This window comes from Vombatus ursinus, unplaced genomic scaffold, assembly GCF_900497805.2.
Source record: "Vombatus ursinus unplaced genomic scaffold, bare-nosed wombat genome assembly UNPS02014781.1, whole genome shotgun sequence".
Taxonomy (NCBI): domain Eukaryota; kingdom Metazoa; phylum Chordata; class Mammalia; order Diprotodontia; family Vombatidae; genus Vombatus; species Vombatus ursinus.
Window position 1 is genome coordinate 34,758,502 of NW_020954559.1, and position 21,833 is coordinate 34,780,334.

The 21,833-nt window shown below is 38.8% G+C and overlaps 1 protein-coding gene across 1 annotated transcript in view; it reads right to left on the reverse strand.

The window, feature by feature from the left end:
- Positions 1–15,097, reverse strand: part of LOC114046222 (ras-related protein Rab-20-like) — a 56,714-nt gene extending 41,617 nt beyond the window's left edge. Inside the window, exon 1 of the mRNA XM_027866461.1 lies at positions 14,307–15,097. Coding sequence (XP_027722262.1) covers positions 14,307–14,478 — 172 coding nt within the window. The 5' untranslated portion in view covers positions 14,479–15,097. The remainder of the gene's footprint in view (positions 1–14,306) is intronic.
- Positions 15,098–21,833: the final 6,736 nt, after the last annotated feature.

Consider the following 21,833-nt stretch of genomic DNA (forward strand, 5'->3'; position numbering starts at 1 on the left):
TTTGTTCAAGGAGTAACACTGTAAGGAATCACTTTTACCTACAATCTCCAAAACCAATTAGCTTCTAGCACTGAAGCTCCCTAAGATCTTCATCCTGGATTCCCTAAATCAAAGTTAATTCAAAGGTTTTTATAATTATAGAAAGAACTGAATAATGGGAGTGGGAGTAGAAGGGAAGAGTCAGTATGAAAAATTTTTCCCACTCACCCAAGACACAGGGAAAAATAATCAAAGACAATTTAATTCAGAATACAACAAAGTAAAATGGGAAGAACATGAGACTTCAATTCCATCCTTATTATTAAACAATCACCTTCTATATCCCAGGCACTGTGTTGAGTGCTGGGGCTACAAAGACAAAATAGTCTTGACTTGGAATCAGAAGATTTGAGTTCCAAGTTTTCCAGTTACAAACTGTGTGATCATGGGCAAGTCACTTGAAGTCTCTGATCCTCATCTTTCTCACCTATAAAATGGAGAAGCAAGATGGCAATATGGATAGGACAACCTGGGTTCAAATTCTGTTTCTGTGACACACACATTCTGTGTGACCCTGGGCAAGTCATTTAACTTCCAGTATACCAGCAAACTCTCTGAATCTCTGAATTGCAGATGACCCACGAATTTGCATAAGGCCTGGCAATTCCCTATATCAATAAAATCACAGGTGCAATTTAAAAACAAAGGATGACAATCAAAACTTTCACCACCTTGTTTTGAGGCAAGTCCTCTGCAAAGTACTAATCAAATGTGAGTTACTCTTATGTACTAGTTGCAGTATATATGCATATAAAAATGAACAGAGGGAATCTAGGTCAACTCTGTCATTTTTTGTTGAGAAAACTGAAGCCCAGAGAGATTAAGAGATTTAACCCAAGTCATAATTAAGGGTAGCCTGGTGCTCTTTTTAATTTTTTTAACTGACTATGATTAAATTGGTATCAGGAATTCCTAGTGACAAAACTCCCTCTATCAATGCAGAAAAGCACCTGTTCTGCCATTCTGGGGGCACTAAGAAGTTAGGTATGTGTCAGAAGCGAGACTTGAACTCAGGTTGTCCTGATTCTGTGGCTGCTCTGTAATTTACTACAAAAGCTGCCTCGTCATCTAGTGCCCTTTGAGACTTCATGGTCTGAATGGAAATGGACAGGCTCTGGAGTCAGTGGGTATATAGCCAGTCTCTGATGCTTATTACCTACAAGACTTAGGGCAAGACTCTTAATTTCCCTGGGCCTCAGTTTCTTCATCTATAAAACCAAGGGGTTGGACTACAATTGGCTTTCAGCTCCAGCTCTGTGGTCCTGTGTTTCCCAAACATCAAACCCTTAAAAGCTGTCACAGCAGTTTCACTCAGTAAAGGGCCTCCCTGCTAAGCCCCAGCATATTACATCTCAGCTCCACATTCTACACTGGCTCTGCACTAGCAAAGAATCACAGTCAGGTTTTCCGAAGTCAAAGGTGTTAATTTTCACCAATACTTGGGAGATGTCTAAATTTCTCATTTAGGAAAGAGAGCATGTATAGAAGGAAGAGCAATGGTAACAGCCTTGAATTCTGCAGGCCTTGATTTAAGTTTCTGCTTCTTACCAGGTGTGTGGTGAGCAAGTCACTTCACCTCTAAGGGCCTGATTTTCCTAATCAAGAAAAAATGAGGTAGGGTAGACTAGATGAGGCAGGGAGGTGGCTCAGTGGATAGAACACTAGGCTTGGAGTCAGGAAGTGCTGAGTTCTAATCCAGCCTCAGACACTTCCTAGCTGTGTGAGCCTGGGCAAGTCACTTAACCTCTGTTTGCCTTAGTTTCCTCATCTGTTAAACGAACTGGAAAAGGAAATGGCAAACCACTCCAGTATCTTTACCAAGAAAACCCCAAATGGGGTCACAGAGAGTGGGACATAACTGAAACAACTCAATAACAACAACAATAACAGCAGACTAGAGGAGGCAGGTAAATGGTTGAATGGACAGAATGCTACCTGGAGTCACGAAAACCTGAGTTCAAATTCAGCCTCAAACACTTATTAACTGTGTGACTCTGGGCAAGTCACTTAAAGTCTGTCTGACTTAAAACCACTGGGGGAAGAAATGGCAAATCACTCTAAGTATCTTTGCCAAGAAAACCCCATGGACAATATTGGTATGATATGGTCCATGGGGTCACGAGGAATCAGACATAACTGAACGACTGAAGAAGACTAGATGATCTCTGAAGACTCTTCCATTTCAGTGAGTCTATCATTTTCCCCATTTGCAATACACACACCAATTTTAGAATAACCAAATTTGCCTGAGTTTACAGAACTTAATACTTCAATATTTAATACCATATATGTGAGTCAGTTAGGTCACAAAGTAGACTGAGCACAGTACCTGGAGTAAGGAAGACTTAAGCTCAAATCTGACCTTGGACGCATCATCCTCATATTTATATCGCACTTACTTGTGCCAAGCATTGTGTTAAGCACTTTATAGTTATTATCTCATTTGATCTTTACAACAACCCTTCAAGGTAACTGTTATTCTTATTCCCATTTTACAGATAAGGAAACTGAGGTAGACAGCGATTAAGTGACTTGGTCACACAACTAGTAAGTGTCTTGGGCTGGATTTGAAATCAGATCTTTCTGACTCCAGGCCTGGCCCTCTATCCACTGTGCCACCTACGTAACTAGATTGTGACCCTAGGCAAATCATTTAACCTCCATCTGCCTCAGTTTCCTCATCTGTAAAATGGGTGTAATTATAGTATCTACCTCCAACAGTTATTACAAGATGAAAATGAGGCAAGATTTGTAAGACATTTTGTAAACATTAAATGTTATATTAATGATTATCATTATTATTATCATTATTATAGTAATTCCTGTATATGTCTTAGTTCCCCCTACTAGAGTCTAAGTTCTTACAGGGAAAAGATCAAGTCTTACTTATTTTTCCATCTGTTGGCTATTGAGAAGCAGCAAGATGGAGTGGTTTGAAAGTTGGCCTTGGAGTCAGGAACACCCAGGTTCACGTCCTTCCTCAAACACAACCTGGCTGGGTGACCCTGTAGGTTGGACAGCAGCTGTGGATTTACTCAGAGAGTGGATCTGCTTCGGTAGAAGGAGTTGTCCCACCAGGAGCTGCCTACGAAAACGAAGTCACAGGTCCATGTATGTAGGGAAATATTTATAGCAGCTCTTTTCTGGTGGCAAAGAGTTGGAAATTGGGAGGATGCCCATCAATTGGGGAATGGCTGAACAAATTGCACTATGTGATGGTGATAGAATACTACTGTGCTATAAGAAATGATGAGCAGGATGCTTTCAGAAAAACCTGGAAATACTTTGCATGGGCTGATGCAAAGTGAAATGTACTGTGTACAAAGTGACAGCAATATTGTAAGATGATCAGCTGTGAATGACTTAGCTATTCTTAGCAATACAATGATCCAAGACAACTCTGAAGGACTCAGGATGAAAAATGCTATCCATTCCCAGACAAAAACTGATGGTGTCTGAATACAGAATGAAGCATCTTTTTTTTTAACTTTCTTTTTCTTGAAGTTTCTTTGTGTGTGGATGTGTTTTCTTTCACAATATGACTAATATGGAAATATGTTTTGCATGACTACACTTGTATAAACTATACTAAATTGCTTGCCTTCTCAATGGGTGGGGGAGGGGGGGAAGGGAGGAAGGGAGAGAATTTGGAACTCAAAGTTCCAAAAACAAATATTAAAATTGTTTTTACATGCAATTGGGGAAAAATAAAATACCAAATAAATTTTTTAAAAAAGAAAGAAATCACAGGTCCAACCCCTCCCCCCCCCAAAAAATGGCTCTGATTTGCATCTCCGGGAGTGACTAAAAAATGTTTGTGGAATTGAAGAAATAATGAAAAGAATCTATTCAACCCATCCACTCCCCCAAGACCCATCCCAACATTATGAAAATTTCAAAGACATATTCAAATCTCATTTAGGGCAGAAGCATCTGTTTTACTCCCTCAATCTGCTCTGAAGAATTCTGTCACCACTTTTGGCACGTTTGGTTGTGGGAGGATGCATGGATGTATGGAGACTCCAAAGCGCACCTAATGATTTTTCCGTAGTACATATTGCTTAGGTAGTTCATCTTTTTTAATGTTTCTCTCCTAGACCTCCCCTTTACAAAATAGGTCACCAATGATTTCTCTTCTAAGACAGCACCCAGTCCAATGGCCTGAGAATGTCTGTATGTCTACAGGCAGCAGCAGTAGCTAAGGCTTTTGAGCTGCTCTTAACTGGTTGCCAGCAATCACATTTTTTCTTTCCCAGATCAGTTTTGGTAGTTCACCTGAGGTCACTGGAGGCAATGAAGGATTTCTTAGCCTAAAGCTATGGCTTGTTAAATATAGTATCCTCTTATAGAATGCAAATAGAAAGTCGCTTAAAAAGAGAAACTAAAACAGACCAGATTTTGGCTGAAATCCAAGCCCGGAGCAATCCAGATTTAAAGTTTTAAGAACCAGGCAAAGCTTAGTACAAATATACTCTATGTCTACTTTATAGGCCCCAATTTGGGTTTGGGGAAGACTTCCCAAGCTGATAAAAAACAATATAGCCTCAGGCCTTAAGCCCAGAAAGCTCTTTATTTCCTTTTGTCAACTCTAGAGTTGAGAATTCAATTCAACAAACAATTTTCAAGTGCCCTCCCCATCTCCCCCACCCCACTCCCCCCCATCCACAAAGCACAGGGATAGGCTACCGGATGGTAGTAAAGGTAAAAAAATCTCAAAGCCCCTGGCCTGAAAAAGCTACTACCTAGTAAATAGGGAAGGGTTTCTTAATCCTTTTTTTTTGAGTCATGGACTCCTTGACAGTCTGGTCATGCTTTTAAATTCATAAATTAATATACGTAGAAATATAAAGGAAAATAATTATATTAAACTACAATTGTCAAATTGTATTTTTTTTAAAGATCATGGACCCCGATTGAGAATCTCTATACTAAGGGGTATAAGTAGACAGCAAAATATAATAAAAATTAAAAAACAAAGGAGATCCAGACAAAACTGATCTAGGAAAATTTAAGAGACAAAACACATTTGGTTGGGAGCAGGGAACCCTCACAGTAGAGCTGGCACCTGAGCTAAGTAGGAAATGCATTCCAGGCAAGGGTGATGGCTTTTCAATTCAATCATTTCAATTCAACTCAATAAGAATTTTAAAGTGTTTACTATGGGCCAGGCACTGTGGTACCCCTGCAGATACAAAGACCAAAACAAACAAACAAAACCCCATAGATCCTGATCTCAAGATGCTTACATTCTAGTGAGATAAAATTTGTAAAGCACTTAGCATAGTGTCTGGCACCTAGAAGACACTTAATAAATTCTAAATTCCTTCCTTCCTCCCTCCTTTCTTCTTCCTTCCTTCCTTCCTTTCTTCATTCATTCTTCCCTCTAGGGAGATGTAGACATATATAAATATAAAGTAATTTGGGGGAGGGGAGAAAGTACTAATAACTGAGAAGGATGAGAAAAGGCCCTTTTAGAAAGTGGCACTTTAATTGAGCCTTTAAAAATTTGGAAGTCCAAGAGGCAGGGAAGAGCATTTCAGGCATGGGAAACAACCTATACAAAGCCAAGGAAGTGGGGGATGGAATGTCATAAACCAGGGAACAAATAGGTTAATTTAGCTGCAGTGTAGAGCGAATGGGTAGAGGATAATGTTAATCAGTCTAGAATGGTAGGCTGGAGCCAGAGAATCAAGGGCTTAAAATACCAAACAAATCTGCAAGCAATAGTGAGCTACTGCAGATTATTGAGCAAAAGAATGTCATGACCAGATCTGTGATTGGGAATAGAATGGAGAGAGGGCAATCAAGCAGTAAGCTATTGCAATAATACAATCTGGAGGTGATAAAGAAGGTAAATACATTTAACATCCATGTCTTTCCATAAGTTCTCCAGAAGGGAAACACCCAACAGGCTAGGAGCCTTCCTGAATTCTCCTCATTGCTTGAATGTCATTAGTCTCCTGAGCCATCTATCAGTTGTCCCTCACACTGCTTGAAGAAACCATCTTTTTACTCCCAGAGCCATACATTTTTCTCTGATATCATTTACACCATTTCTCCTATGTAATTACTCCTTTGTAAAGAGATGAAGCCTGTTCACACTAACCATCCATCCCATTGCTTTTGAGTGAGCCTCAACTTCAACTCTCTGGACCTGTGGTTTATGAGAACACACAGTCATATAACATTACCACAAGAACACTGGAGTTAAAAAGATAAGCCATTGGAACTCAGCACAAGCAGACCCCAAACTATATTATAAAGCAGTTTTCATTAAGACTCTTTGGTACTAGTTAATTTTAAAGTAGATCAATGTAACAGATTAGACAAGGAAGATTCAGAAATAACTGAATTGAAATCAAACTTTGTTTATTAAACTGGGAACATAAATTACCTAAAAAAAGAACTCGGTATTTGTTTTTTTGGTGAGGCAATTGGGGTTAAGTGGCTTGCCCAGAGTCACACGTCTGAGGTTGGCTTTGAACTCAAGCACTCCTGACTCCAGAGCCAGTGCTCTATCCACTGCGCCACCTGGCTGCCCCAAGAGTTCACTATTTGAAAGAACTGCTGGGAATACTGGAAATCAGTCTGGAAGAAATTAAGTTTATACTATCATGTTACAATACATAACAAAATAAACTCAAAATGGATATGCAACCTAAATATTAAAGATAATACCCTTAAAAAATTGATGATAAGCAAATCATATAGCTTTCAGGGCTATGTGTAGGAGATGCATTCTTAACCAAACAAGGAATAGAGACCATTATGAGAGAGAAAAAAGAGAGAGAAAGGGAGGGAGAGAGAGAGATCATTTTGATTACATAAAATTGAAAAGCTTTCACACACAAAAAAGAATTAATGCATCTAGGATAAGAAGGGAAGTGATTATGGAGAAGTTGTATCAGATTTCTCAAATAAAGATTTGCTACCCAAGATATGGAAACAACAGAAATATCTAAGGCCAAAAATAGCTATTTCCCAATAGATTCAAAGGCTATGAACAAGTATTTTTCAAAGTACTTGGATAGCTTGTGGCACAACAGATAGAGAATTGAGCCTGAAGTACAGAAGACCTGAGTTCAAATCTGGCTTTGGGACACTTATTGGCTATGCAACCCTGGGCAAGTCACTTAAAAAAAAAAAATCCCTGTTTGCCTCAGTTTCCCTGTCTGTAAAATGGGAATAATAATAGCACCTACCTCCCAGGGTTTTTGTGAGGATCAAATGAGATAATAATTAAAAAGTATCTAGCACATAGTAAGCACTGTATAAGTGTTAGTTATTATTCTCAAAAGAAGAATTGCAAATTATTACTATCCATACAAATAATGCTCCAAACCACTTATAATAAGAGAAATGCAAATCAAAACAATAGTCCCAAAATTGGCAAAAGTGCCAAAAGAGGGCAATAGTCAATGTTGAAAGGGTTATAGAAAGATGGACACACTAATACACTGTTGGTGGCCCTGCAAATTAGTTCAATCATTCTGTAAGTCATTTAGAATTACGCCATGAAAATGACTAAAATGTCTTTACCCTTTAAACCCAGAGATTCCATTTCTAGGCATGTACCCCAAGGAGATCAGTGATAAAAAGGAAGACTCACTATACACCCAAATATTTTTGTAATAGCAAAAGAACAAAATAGATGCCTATCAACTAGGGAATGACCAAACAAGTTGTGGTACATTAATAAGCATGTTCTATTGTTGTACTATAAAAAAGATTATTATTATGAATATAGAAAGGCATGGGAAGATTTATATGAATTGATGCAAAGGAGAACCAAGAAAATAATATAACATACACAATGGCTAACACAATGAAATATGGAAAAAAATTAACAACAAACCAAATGCAGCAAAATTATAAATAGCAGGAGCCTCCTCCTACCTTCTTTGTAGAAATGAGGGGCTATGGATGTAGAACACTGAATCTAATGTCAGACTTTTTTCAGTTTGTTTGTTAGTTTTGCTAAGTTTTTCCCCTCTTTTTTTTTTTTGTTGTTATTAGAGATTGTTCTCTAGGAAGGGAAGGGAGTTGTTGGGAAATTTAGATGACATAAAAAGATTATCAACAGCCAGAACAATGTAGTACATGTATGTAATCTCTGTTTCCAGGGAAGTTGAGACTGGCAGATCGCTTGAGCTGGGGAATTCTGAGTTGTAGTGAATTAATCTGACCATGTATCCTCACTAAGTCTGGCACTAATGTTGTATGCCCCACCTCTAGATATAGAGAGAGAGACAGCAGTAATGATATTTTTAAGTGGGCTTTTGTTTAAGGGAACAATTCAGAGTAATTAAAAGAACAAAATAATTTTCCAAAGGCAATCCAGCTTACTTCGGTTCAATTTAAGAAACAGTAAGTTCATTGTTGATTTGTACCATGTACTGATGATAGATGAGTTCTAAAGATTGTCTAACCAACTGAATATCATCACCTTGACAACAAGTTCCCTTTCACTCACTTGGTTTTTCCTGTGTGTTAGTTAGACAAAACTCTTTTGAGTAATTATGAATCTCTTTTAAGAGGATCTGCAATGTTCTTGGTTTTGAGGCAACCACCAAAATGTCATCCTTAAACAGGAACACCTCAAGGACCTCACCATCTTACCTCACCAATCCTCTTGAATTTGAACTCTGTGCTAGACCTCTTCCATGATTATGCTTAATACCTTTGGAAAAGCATGTGTCTCTCTGTATTTTTCCTTGATTGATATTAATAAACAGAAGATTGCTAAAGAAAATTATTTCTATTGTTCCATCTTTCAAGGTATCCTGCATGATTGTGATATGTGCCTAGGAGACATCTTGTTGGAGGAGATGCCTTAAGATGGCATTTTGCTACACCAAATTATATGTATATGTGTATACACATATAATTTATAAATTTATGTAAATTATAATTACATGTATATAAGATTAGATCTAGATTATAAAAATAAAAAAAACACAGTGGGATTGCATCTGCTACATCTTTTAGTCAATTGTGTAATGGTAAAGATATTGTCTACCATGGAATACTACCTGTAAGAACCAGTAGAACAATTTATACATCATTGTAAAGGCAAACAACTTTGAAAGACTTAGGAACTCTGATCAATGCAGTAGCTAGCTACAATTCAAGAGGAACTGATAACAAACCATACTACCCACCTCCTGATGAAGAGGTCATGGATTCAGGGTGCAAATTGAGATATATTTCCAATGAGGAAATTAGTTTTTCTTGACTGTTCATATATATTAAAAGAGTTTCCTTGTCTTTTTGTTACAATTGAGAAGAGTTCTCTCTAGGACAGTGAGAAAATAAATTTTTGCACACTGAAAAGAATGAAATTAAATTTTTTAAAAAAGTATATCATCTATAAGCTTAATTATTCCATTCTGATACCCTCATCATGCATGCCCTCCAAGTGCTTGTAGATTATTCTCCAAAAGATTTTGCATAAAGAAGAAAATAATCTTAAAGGTTAGTAGTTACTAGTAGTCTTTCAGTTACCTCTATTTGATAACAACTGGGAATTTTTCCCATACCTCTGATATCCTCTATACTTTAACTAGGGAATCAAGATCTCCATGCCCCCAAAACTGTGTTACCTCCAGTATAGACTTAAGACTTATAGTCCAGCTGTTTTTCTCATTTTGTTTTCTTCGGTGGTATTTCCACTTCCTCATGCAGCCCATCAGGCATTATAATACATTCTAGTCCAAATGTGTTGGCTCAATTTTCCTTGATGAAAAAGAGTCTGTTATATAAAGACTCTTTTTCAATTTTTCATCTATTTGTTTTTCCCTTTCAAGCCCATTCTTAAATGCTCTTAGAATAAATTTGTTTAGCTGAGTCTCCTGACAAGCTTTCTGTAAAATTGTTTTTCTCAACATTGCTTCTCAATGTTTTATAGAGCAATACTGCTCATAATCTTTGTCTTAATGCAGACTTAGGAAGGTTCAGAATGCCAAGGTCCAGTAACATGGAATAAACATGGAGCTCAAAATAAGACAGACTTAAGTAGAGCAAGCCAGCTTTATTGAGGGGAGATAATAATTGAGGGTGGTCAAGGATGAAGGACACAAGGCAGTACAATGGGATCCTGAATGGATTTAGGCAACCTGGTGGGGGCACTAAAGGGAATGGGGTTCTCCAGTTAAGATTTTGTTGGTTTTTACAAGGTTCTTATCTGGGATAGGAAGGAGAAGGCATTGGAGAAAGAGATCAAGGGGTCTGGACTTGGGGACTGGTGCTGATTCATGCTGATGGAGAAAAAAAAAGACTCCTTGGGACTTGTTGACTACTACTTGCTACTGAAAAGTTCCCCACAGGTGAGGAAGGGCCTTTGAGTTGTTACTTCTGATATTAGTCTGTCAGAGTGACTCAGGGATTTTGAGCTTCAAAACCAAGGCTTTATCATTTATGGAGTGAGGTACCAACCTCTCTCCTCTGCAATATTCCTTCTCTGTAATATTTGACAAATGAATTTATAGTCCAATCCCATGGTGTCCTTGCTTGTCATATCTCTCAGTTTGTTAAGGAGATTGAGTGTTGGCAAGCTGCAGTGGTTTCTTGACCCTTTATAGAGACTGATTTATATCGGATAAAGTTCTGTTGGAAATTGTTGTTTAGAGTCATGAGGACCAGTAATAAATTGTAATTCCAGGCCAACTGCACCCAAGAGGGTTAAATTCAAAAAACTCTGCTGGGTTTGTTAACAGAATAACCTCTGATAATCATCTAGCTTCATGGAATAATGAAGAGAAAGCTGGTCTTGGAGTGAGACATACTTGGAGTCTTTCACCAATTACAGAATAAAAGAGCAGCAACTCTTATAGAATGTTCCCTTGGGGGGAGGGGTGTTGGTGAGGTCAAAATTATTTTCACAATAACACTAAAATAATACTAAAATTTTTAAATGGTAAATAGCAATCAATATAACTTATATCAAAAAGCTATGTGGGGGGCAGCTAGGTGGCACAGTGGATAGAATACCGGCCCTGAAATCAGGAGTACCTGAGTTCAAATCCGACCTCAGACCAAACACTTGACACTTACTAGCTGTGTGACCCTGGGCAAGTCACTTAACCCCAATTGCCTCACCAAAAAAAAAAAAAAAGCTATTTGGGAGGGGGTTCACAACAATATTTCAGAGCATAAAGGAGTCCTGAGACCAAGAAGTTTGTAAGCCACTTTTATGGAGAATACTGGATTTGGGAGACAGGAAGATTTGAGTTCAAATCCTGCCTCAAACACTACCTATAAGACCCTGGATAAATTACCTAATTTCTCTGTGCCTCAGTTTCCTCATTTGCAAAATGAAGGGATTGGATTTGATAACCTGAGTATCCTTCAAGCTCTAGAGTTATGACTCTGTGACCTTAAGGTGTCTCTGGAAAAGATGTGAGAATCCACTTCCTTACATCTCCACCTAACTTTCTAAACTAAAATACCCCTTTCAGGTTATCACTGCCCTATATCTACACTTTCTACCATTAGAATGTAAGCTCTTTGAGGGAAGAAATTGTTTTCCTTTTGTATTTCTATGCCCAATGCTTAACACAGAGTACTTGCTTATTAAATGATTTTCATTCATTAATTCGTCTACCCTTTGCTGATGAGCTCCTAACTTAACTATGCCAGTTCTCAGGCAACAGACACCAATGAGCTAGTACCTGAATTTTTTTCAATTTAATAAAACCTGCCAGAGCTTGTGATCTCCTGATATGACCTTCAAGAAATCAGGGTCACTTCCAAGAAACGAAAGTATTTCTAAATTCAGGAAATCATTGATGTGGAAAGAGAGAAAGACTTTACTGACATTGTCTTGGCTTTCCTCAGTGCTCCTCCCAATACCCCTAAATCCAAACACTTGGCATTCCCCAAACAGCAAAGAAGAAATTAAGCATCCAGGAAATCTGAGTGTGCTGCAGCAGGAAACTCTGCAAAAATATCTAGGGCATCATCACATCAACAGTATTTCAAAATTCTCTGGTGATTAATATGCCTGTTATAGATGTCATTGGTTCTGATGAAGAAAATGCAAAATGTAGTACTGAAATAAATACAAATATTGGTCTATACACTCTCTCAAGTTCAGTATTACATGGACACAGATATATCAGAATTTGAGTAATGTCTCCAGAAACATAACACATCATAAAAGTTTGATATTAGCCTCTGAGGAGGGTCCTATTACCTAACACCAGACCACAGAAGGGACTGCGCTAAACAAACCTTTTTCTACCACCACCACCACCACCCCCAAGTAGAAAGTAAGTTCCTTGAGGGCAGGGACTATTTTCACATTTTGTATTTCTATCTCAAGGCTTGCACATAGTGTGTTATTCAATTGTTTCAGTCCTGCCTGAATCTTCATGACCCCATTTGAGGTTTTCTTGGTAAAGATACTGGAATGGTTTGCCGTTTCCTTCTCCAGCTCATTTTACAGATGAGGAAACTGAGGCAAACAGGGTTAAGTGATTTTCCCAGGGTCACACAGCTACTAAGTGTCTGAGGCCAGATTTGAATTCAGAAAGATGAGTCTTCCTGACTCCAGCCTTGGCACTCTATCTGATGTACCTTACTTTGGGTTGGAATTTTACACCATTCCCAGCAGTAAGCCAACTGAAGACCAATCAGAAAGCTTAAGGGTTACTACTTAAGGGTTGTACATACCAGGCTTTCCCAAAAATACTTGTTGGTTATATATGACTTCACCTCTAGAGTTAAGACTGAATATTAAAGAAAAGAATAAGGAGATAACATTCACAGACTCAGTAAGTCTGTGCATAAAACAAAGTAAGATCATACCTTGAAACTTCAGTGGGGGGGGAGAGTTTTTATATGGGTGAGTTTGATTTCAAAGGACGGTTATGAAAACTGTCTCCCCATTTTAATCAGAACCTTATAAAAAAAGAAATGCAAATACAGTGTGATCTTGAACTTCATTAATTCAAATTCATTTGGTTTAACCAATTTAAAAAACAGAGTCAATTAAAATCGTGTTTACTCAGCAGAACTAGGGGCACACAGTTGGCAATTAAAAACCTCGGGCAGGATCCTTGTGCATTTGTCACTCTTTAAAATGTTAGCATCAGAGAAGCTGCATCTTGAAGGTTCAGCCACAAACAAAAAAATGGTATATTATTCACTGGTTTCATTCTTTTCAGGGGGAATGGGCAATTATCAGTTCCACTCAGAAGACTTAGCAAATTGAGACCTAGGTTTAGACTCTAATAGTTACATCTAAAAAAAAGTCATAAATCGCACCAAACAAGGAAAACCTCTCTCTCTTTCCCCCTCCTCCCCTCTCTCTTCCCCTGCCCCCCCATCCTCTCCCCTCACCCTGTCTCCTCTAAGGAAAAGGAAAATCTCAAATAGTCTCTTATCTTACCTTATCATTTGTGTAAAAAAAAAAAAGGTTATACTTAGCACTGTTATATGACTTCTGGAGAATATTGTTACAATTCAAGTTCAAGGGCTATATTTCCTGGGTGGCCTCCATCTGGGGCCAAAGAGAATTCCCAGGCAGGCTCAAATGGAAGTATTACTTTAAAAGAGTAACTTGACAAAGGTATCCTTTAGCATAGTGATCTTTCACTTTCCCTGAGGTGCAGAGAAAAAGAAGGAAAGGAAACTGTTGGAAGGTATAGTTGAGAGGACAAGGAGGATGGGATAACTCCAATTAGCTAGGAGACAGTGAGAAGTGAGGTAAGAAAGAAGATTTGGAGTTAGAATATCCTAATTAGAATCAGATTATGTTACCTGTGTCACGTAGAGCAACGTACTTCAGCTCCCCGGACCTCAGTTTCCACGTCTGTAAAACGACTGGGCTGAACTAGACCTGCAAGGTCTCTTAACCAGTTTCTTTGCAGAAATATTTTTCTTTTTTTTAAGACATTTTCCTGAATAGAAGTTTCCCTCCCAAATTCCTACAGAGTCGATGTCCCTTTTCCCAGAAGTGAGAGAGGCAATATTGGTGTGGAATCAAATCAGCAAGCATTTATTGAACCAGGTTCTGAGCTAAGCGTTGAGAATTCAAAGAAAAAGCGAACATAATCTTTGCCCTCTAAGAGCTTACCTTCTAAGGAGAGAAGACAACATAAACCCTAGGTTCGAACTAGGCAGTGACTACCCCGGCGGTGTAAACTTTACCTTTCTAAGCCTCGGGGTTTGGACCAGATGATCTCTAAGATCTCTTCCAGCTTCTAAAGTTTTAGGAAAGAAAGAGAGCAAGACTTCCTGGGGAAAAGCCCAGGAGAGGCAGTTACCTGCAGTGTCCCAGATGGAAATGTTGTAGGACCGCCACTGCTTCAGGTAGAAGGCTCCCCCGACCGTGCTGACAGTTTCTTGGAAACGCCTTTCCATGTACCTGTGTAGCAGCGAGGTCTTGCCGACGTTCATGTCCCCTAGCAGCACAATCTTCACGTCTGGCTTCCTCATTTTCCCGAAATGAGCCCGGGACCAGCAGACGATTCTGGGAAGCTTCTGCCACCCTCTACCCCCCGGGAGTGCGACTCCCACTGGGCAGCAGCTGATCAAGAGGACCCGAAAGTCCAGTCCCGCCTCCTGGAGCAGTTCGAGCTTCTCGGGGGCAACTTTTTTCCCCCTCTGGCAGCACCCCGACTCTCTGGACGTCCCCGCCTGGGGGTAGGGGGTAGTCAAGGAGTTAGTGTCTCCCGACAGTCGCAGTCTGAGGAGTGACAAGTTCTGAGGTCCCCCTGCCTCAGCCCGGACTTTACCTCTGGGCTCCCGAGGAGGAGGAGGGTGAGGGGAGGAGGGTGAGGGGAGGACGGAAGAGGAAGCGCGTTTCCACGCAGAAAGGGGGCAGGAGCTGGGGGAGATCCAGCCCTGATACCCACGTGGGGGACCCCAATCCACCCCCACCGCGGCCCTCAGTCCCCTGACTCCTTCTCTAGTAGCTTCATCCCCTCGTCTCTTCCCTGTATTCAGCCAGAGTCCACTCCAGTCCGCCCCGGGCTGGGCTCCTCCCTCTGTCCTCTTCCCCAGCTGAAGCTACCACTGCAGCGGCCCCTGGGGACACCAGAGGGCCGCGCAATGCCCAGCTCGCCTTCAACCCCCCTACTTCCATCCCTGTCCCCAGACTCCCCCGACTCACAGACCCTCCCTTCCCACCCCCCCACCCCCCACACACCCAACCCCACGGCTGGAGTTTGCGTTCTCCAAAGATGAGTAACCTTCCTTCTTTAGTCTGACTATGCAATGACAGGAAGAGGAGAGAATCAAGATTTGGGGGGTTGGCCAGTGGCTGAGGCGAGGAGTTCAATAAAAACCTCTAAAGATCTAAATAGGGAAGATTGTAAACTGCTTGAGGGCAGCGACTCTTTGACTTTCATCTTTGCATCCCCAGCGCCTGGCAATTTGTAGATGCTATTCTTATTGATTAATTGATAGATTGATTAATTGATTTCATTGGCACAGCGGGATGGGGGGGGGGGGCCGAGAGTTTTAATTCATGCATGATTTCAACCATCCATTATTAAACCACTGATGGATGCAAATCGAGGAAAAGGGAGGTATCCCCCGGATGTCATAAAAACAGAGTAGATTCCCCCAGCACACAGAAACGGACCGCGATGGCAAGCTAATGGTTGCACTGGAAAGGCAAACTAGGATGGGTCATAATCTGAGTAGTTGGAGTGAATGCACAGATGAGTTCACAGATCCACTGGATACTGAGAATTTAAATCAAATCAAGTTAACAAGCGTTTATTAAAGGTTTACGTGTCAGACACTGAGCAAAGCACTGGGAATACAAAACAAGCTGAAAAATGAGCAGTTCCGGCCCTCAAGAAACTTGTTTTCAAATGCAAGGAGACAACACATAAAATAAAAGAAAGGTGAAAAGGGGGGAGGAGGGAGATGATGAAGGTACCAGACCTGGAGCATGATAGAAAAAGATTAGAGTCAAGTGTTCAGTCAGGAGAAGAATGAAGACCTGGCTAGCCTGGGCCTCCTTAAAAAGGAGGTTCTGAGGAAACCAGCCAATCAGAGGGAGAAATCACAGCAAGGTGGATACTTCCAGCATGTGAAGTCCAAAGGTGAACTGAGCTTCCAAGGTGAAAATGTTCCTAATGTTTGGTAGAGAAACCAGGACTATTTGAGAATGTGCAAGGCCCTCCAACGCAGTGAGACACAAGCTAAAGCCAAGTCCATGAGCAGTTAATTTAGCCTCTCCTCTCATACTGGAAAAAAAAAAATTACCCAATTGGGTTAGCAATTCAGTCCTAGCTTGTTTTGAAATTCTGTTTCCTTCTGTACTATGGAGAAATACGGGTTATAAAAGTGCATCTAAGAATCCAGAAGTATATTGTCCCCAGTGGAATGACAGAGTAAACATCCTTCTATCTTGGCCTTTTTCTGGGTTCATTTTTTCATTTTATCCCTTTGGATTCATAAAACTTACTTGTTTGGCTTATATTTTAAGCTTTTTTTGAGGGGGAGAGAGGCAGCTAGGTGGCACAGTGGATGGAGTGCTAGAACCTGGAGTCCCGTTTCTGAGTTCAGATGTGGGCTCAGATACTTGTGACCCTTGGAAAATCACTTAATCCTGTTTGCCTCAGTTTCCTCATCTGTGAAATGAGCTGGAGAAGGAAATCACAAACCCCTTCAGTATCTTTGCCAAAAGCAAAACAAAACAAAACAAAAACCCAAAATGGGGTCACAAAGAGTCAGACACAACCTAACAACAGCCAAAACTTTTTAACTTTAAATTGTGTTCTTAGGATCATAGATTTAGACCTGGAAATAACCCACAGCCCATATAATCTAGTGGTACAGGAAAGTGACATGTCTTTCCTTGGGACACATAGTATCATCAGGATGTCAGGATGATTTTTTTTTTAGTGAGGCAATTGGGGTTAAGTGACTTGCCCAGAGTCACACAACTAGTGAGTGTTATGTGCCTGAGGTCAGATTTGAACTCAGGTCCTGCTGACTCCAAGGCCAGTGCTCTATCCACTGCACCACTATACCACTATACCAAGCTATTGTATTTACCATTATTTGATTTTCCTATCATTTGAAAACATTTACCTACAAAACAGGGTCACTGTAAAAGTAATTAGTAACTGTAATGCTTATTACCATTCACATTTATATAAAGGTTTTTATGATTTACAAAGCATTATCTTCTTAGCACTGTGAAGTAGTACAAGTATTATACCCCTCTTTAATGGAAACTATTTTAGCATAAAATACTAGTATAATGGGAAAAACACTAGCATTGCAACCTTGAAGACTAATCCTAGACCTGCCCCTAGCTTTGACAAGCATTCTGGGCCTCAGTTGTAATTAATTGAACAAAAACATTTCTGAGGTTCTTTCTAGTTTCAAAAGTGCTGTAATTGTATGCTTTATTAGTATTGTAATTGTTTTTTAGAAACACTTAGAAGAAAGGAGAGACCATAAGAGAGGAACTTTCTATTTTTTTTGAAAAGATTATTTCATTTTTATGTAATACTTTATAACATCTTATCTCTGGAAAGTGATTAACCTTCATACTGACAACAACTTTAAGAGAAGGTAATTCATATTTGTTTTTGTAGAAGTGACCAGGAAACTGAATTCCTTTTATTAGGGAGCAGTTACAAAAATGTTTTTCATCCAAGTTTTCGGTAAGGGCTGATGACTTTTTGAATGAAACTCTGCCTCACTTAAACCCAATTCATGCTCAAGTCAAGACATCACTCTTGTGATATCATTGTTCTCTTTGAAAACAAAGGGCAGGAACAACAACAACATATTGAGAATAAAGATTTAGTTCAAATAACCTAACCGGCTTTTACAGCAAGTTTACAAACCCTACAGTAAAATGCTCTCAGACATAACAAGCCAAGTTCACAAGGTATTTATGAGGTGCCTATTGTATGCTGGACACTGTGACAAACACTGGGATTACAAAACAAGTCAAAAACAGCTCCTGCCTGCAGGGAGCTCACATTCTAATGGGGCAGATAACATACAAACAACTATGTTCAAACAAGATATTTACAGGATAAATTGGTGATAATCTTAGAGGGAAGGCAAATGGATTCAAGGGGATCTGGAAGGAATATTGTGATTGGAAAAGTAGGTGTTTTCTAAGGAAGCTGATGTAGGAAGGAAAACACGTTGCCTTCTTGGGCAAGTGCACTTCTCTGAGTCTTAGTTTTCTCATTTGAAAAATAGGAATACTAATTCCTGTCCCCACAAAATTGTGCTGAAATTCAAATGAGATATGTATTTGAAAGTACTTTCTATGGTGTTATAGTAAGAGCCATATGTACAAAAATATATATAGTAGCTCTTTTTGTGATAGCAAAAAACTAGAAACTAAGAGGATGACATCTATTGAATAAATTACAGTGTGAATAAATTACATCTGAATAAATTATGGTATATAAATGTCATGGAATACTATTGTGCAATAAAAAAAGTGAATGTTTTGGAGAATGCTGGGAAGACTCATATGGAACTGATGCAGAGTGAAGTAAGAAGAACCAAGAGAACAATTTAAACAATAAAAACACTATAAAGACAAAGAACTTTGAAAAACTTAAGAACTCTGATCAATGACCAACCATCATTCCAGAGGATTAACAATGAAAAATGCCACCACCACAGAGAGGTGATGTATTCAGGATGAGGAATGAGATATATTTTGGGGAATATGTATTGCTTGCATTCATATTTGTTACACAGTTTTGGTTTTGGTTTTCCAGTATGAGGGGGGAGAAACTGGAGGAAGAAAAATAGATTTTTGTTCATTAAAAAACCAAAATTTAATTTTAAAATGTTGGGGTTTATTTTTTTTAATTCTGAACTTAACAAACATCAAATAAAATTATCATTTCCACATACAAAGTAGAGCAGAATAGGATTATGTATGAAACTGTGAATTACGCAAATTTCTTTTCCTCTTAAGCAGATAATAAATTAAGCATGTAGCTTTCAAATGTGATCTACTTCTCTGTGTCTTAATCTATTTTTCCTACTATTCTCTTCTATGCATTTAAAAAAAAAAAGCACTTCAGTGAAGTCTTAGGAACTATGGTCCATACAGTAATTAATCACAATTACAAAGGACTTGTGATGAAACAGGCTACCCACCTCCTAACAAAGAGAAGGTGGACTTGGTGCAGATTGAGACCTCTGGCTAATGGGAGAATTTATTTTTCTTGACTATACGTGTTCATAACTGGCAGTTTTGTTTTTCTTACTTTCCACTGTGGAGGTGGGGGAGAAAAAGCAGATCTTCATTTGAAAAAAAAAAATACTTCTATGATCCTTTATTCTTTCCTTTCTTTTTTTTTCTTTTTTGGCAACTGTCACTAACAACTCCTAACCCAACCTTGTCCTCATTGCAAAAAGAAAAACAAAAACAAAACCTTTGCAACAAATATGCATAGTCAAGCAAAAAGTTTTCACATTCACTGTGTCCACATGTGTATGTCTCATTCTGCACCAATCTGAGTATTATTAATACCTAGGCATTTTGAGACCATAGTAAGAATGAAGATTTCTCAGTTTATTCCCTACCTTGTTCAAAGAATACAATAGATGGCTAAAAGAATATTGAACTAAGTATCAGAAGACCTGGGTTCAAGTACTATCCCTGCTACTAACTGGTTTGTCATACATAGGTGAGTCACTTACCTCTGGTCCACAGTTTCCTCCCCAATAAGTTGAGAGAACGTGAAGGTACTTACAACTCTAATGGCATGTTCATCTAAATCAAAGGTTCCCAAAGTGGCTTATACTGCCCCCTGGGGGGAGCTAGAATAATGGGGGGGGTGGTAGCCTTGGGCACAATTGAGGCACATTGAATAAAAATAAGGGGGTGCAGGAAGTATACCGAAAGAAGAGAAGAAAATTTTGAAAAACCATTCATACATGTTTATGTTGTGTAACAGAGTTAAAGTTGTAGTGATAACATTATTTTCCGAATAAACACAGAAAAATGCAAGTTATAACCTATCAGTGGGCAAGTCCACTGACAGATCTTAACAAGCAAGTGTTGGCAGGCAAAGTCCAGCATGCATCAGCAGGAAAATGTGAGTGTAATGACTTGTTTACAATACAGTACTATATGGTTACATGATGCAATATTGTGTCATCAAAATGTCAATGCAGGAAAAAACTCACAAATTTACAATAAATTATTAAACTTCAGATGTGTCATTTTTTTAAAAATATATTTTATTTTTTTTTAAATAACACAAATTTCAAAAAAAAATTAAAGGACTGAAGAAAGTAGATTTCCAGGGGGATGCTCAATAATTTTTTTTAAAAAGGGCAGTAGGCCAAATAAGTTTGAGAACCTCTGATCTCAATGCTTCACTCTGGGCACCTGCCTGATCAACCTCAGCTGCCCCTTCCTTTGGACAGAACAAAATATTTTTCCATGAAGTAATAAATGAAAAAAGCCCCTGGATGTTGGCACAAGAAGCACATTTTTTTTTCCATTTTAAGAGTTAAATGCAGTTATGATATTGCTGAGAATGACTTGAATTACAAGTGTCAAGACCTGTAGTGATAATGGAAAAATTTGTTCAAAATAAGTTGTTCCCTCAACACAAAATTACCTGGGAATAAAATTATACTGTTGACAGTCTTGAAAAGTGTGATCTTTTGTTACAGGGGAAGGGTGAAGGAGTCAAGGGAAAGTGACAGTGATATAAAAAGAAAAAAGAAAAGAACATCAATAAAACATTTTTTTAAAAATGCATTAAAAGAGGTTCCTTTAGTATTTTCAATAAGTTTGATCTCCACTCTCTCAAAAAATAACAATGACCCTTTACAGACCCTCCTACCTTGTCTAACCACCATTATATTTCTTTCCATATTTTTTTACAGCCAAATAGCTCATACTTGTGCCTCCACTTCCCCAACACCAGCTTCCTCCTTAATCCTGGATAATCTAGCTTTTCACATTCACAGAACCTACAAGTTAGAAGGGACCTCAGAATCCATCAAGTCTAACAAGAATCCCATTTACAACATTCTTGACAAGTAGTCATCCATTCTCCACTTGAAGTTCTCCAAAAGGTGAAATCTTCTATCTTTTTGAATAACTCATTCCACTTTTGGATAGTGCTAATTGTTAGGGAATTTTCCTTATATTGAAGTGATATCCACCTCTGGGGTCAAGCAGATGAAGTCTCATCCTCTCTAACACCTGATTTGGAGTCCCCGTGTCCTGATTAGTGGTGGCCTCAGTTGCCTGGTATGTCTACATCTACTCTTCACTCTCAGGCCAATTTCTGGCTAGGCACCATGTGGCCTGAAATGTACCCCTCCTCCCTTTCAGGTTCTGAAACTGAAATCAAACCATTGCAAAGGATATATCCCACTTCTCTTTTTTGGCCTCACTCATCATCAGTTAAGTGTACAGAGCAAAATATCTGGCTTTTTTTTTATTTTAATAGTATTTTATTTTTTCTAATTACATGTAAAGACAATTTTTAATATTCATTTTTATAAAATTTTGAGTTCTAAATTTTCTCCCTCCCTCTCTACCCTTTCCCATCCCTAAGATGGTAAATTGATATAGGTCATATGTATGTGATCATGTAAAACCTATTTTTATTAGTCATGTTGTGAAAGAAGAAACAGTTTACAAAAAAAAATACAATTTAAAGCAAAATATCTTTCTGTGGCTATCCTTTCTATTTGTTGTTGAGTCATTTTCAGTCCTGTTTTACTCTTTGTGACCCTGTTTGGAGTTTTCTTGACAAAGATACTGGAGTGGTTTGCCATTTCCTTCTCCAGCTCATTTTACAGATAAGTAAACTAAG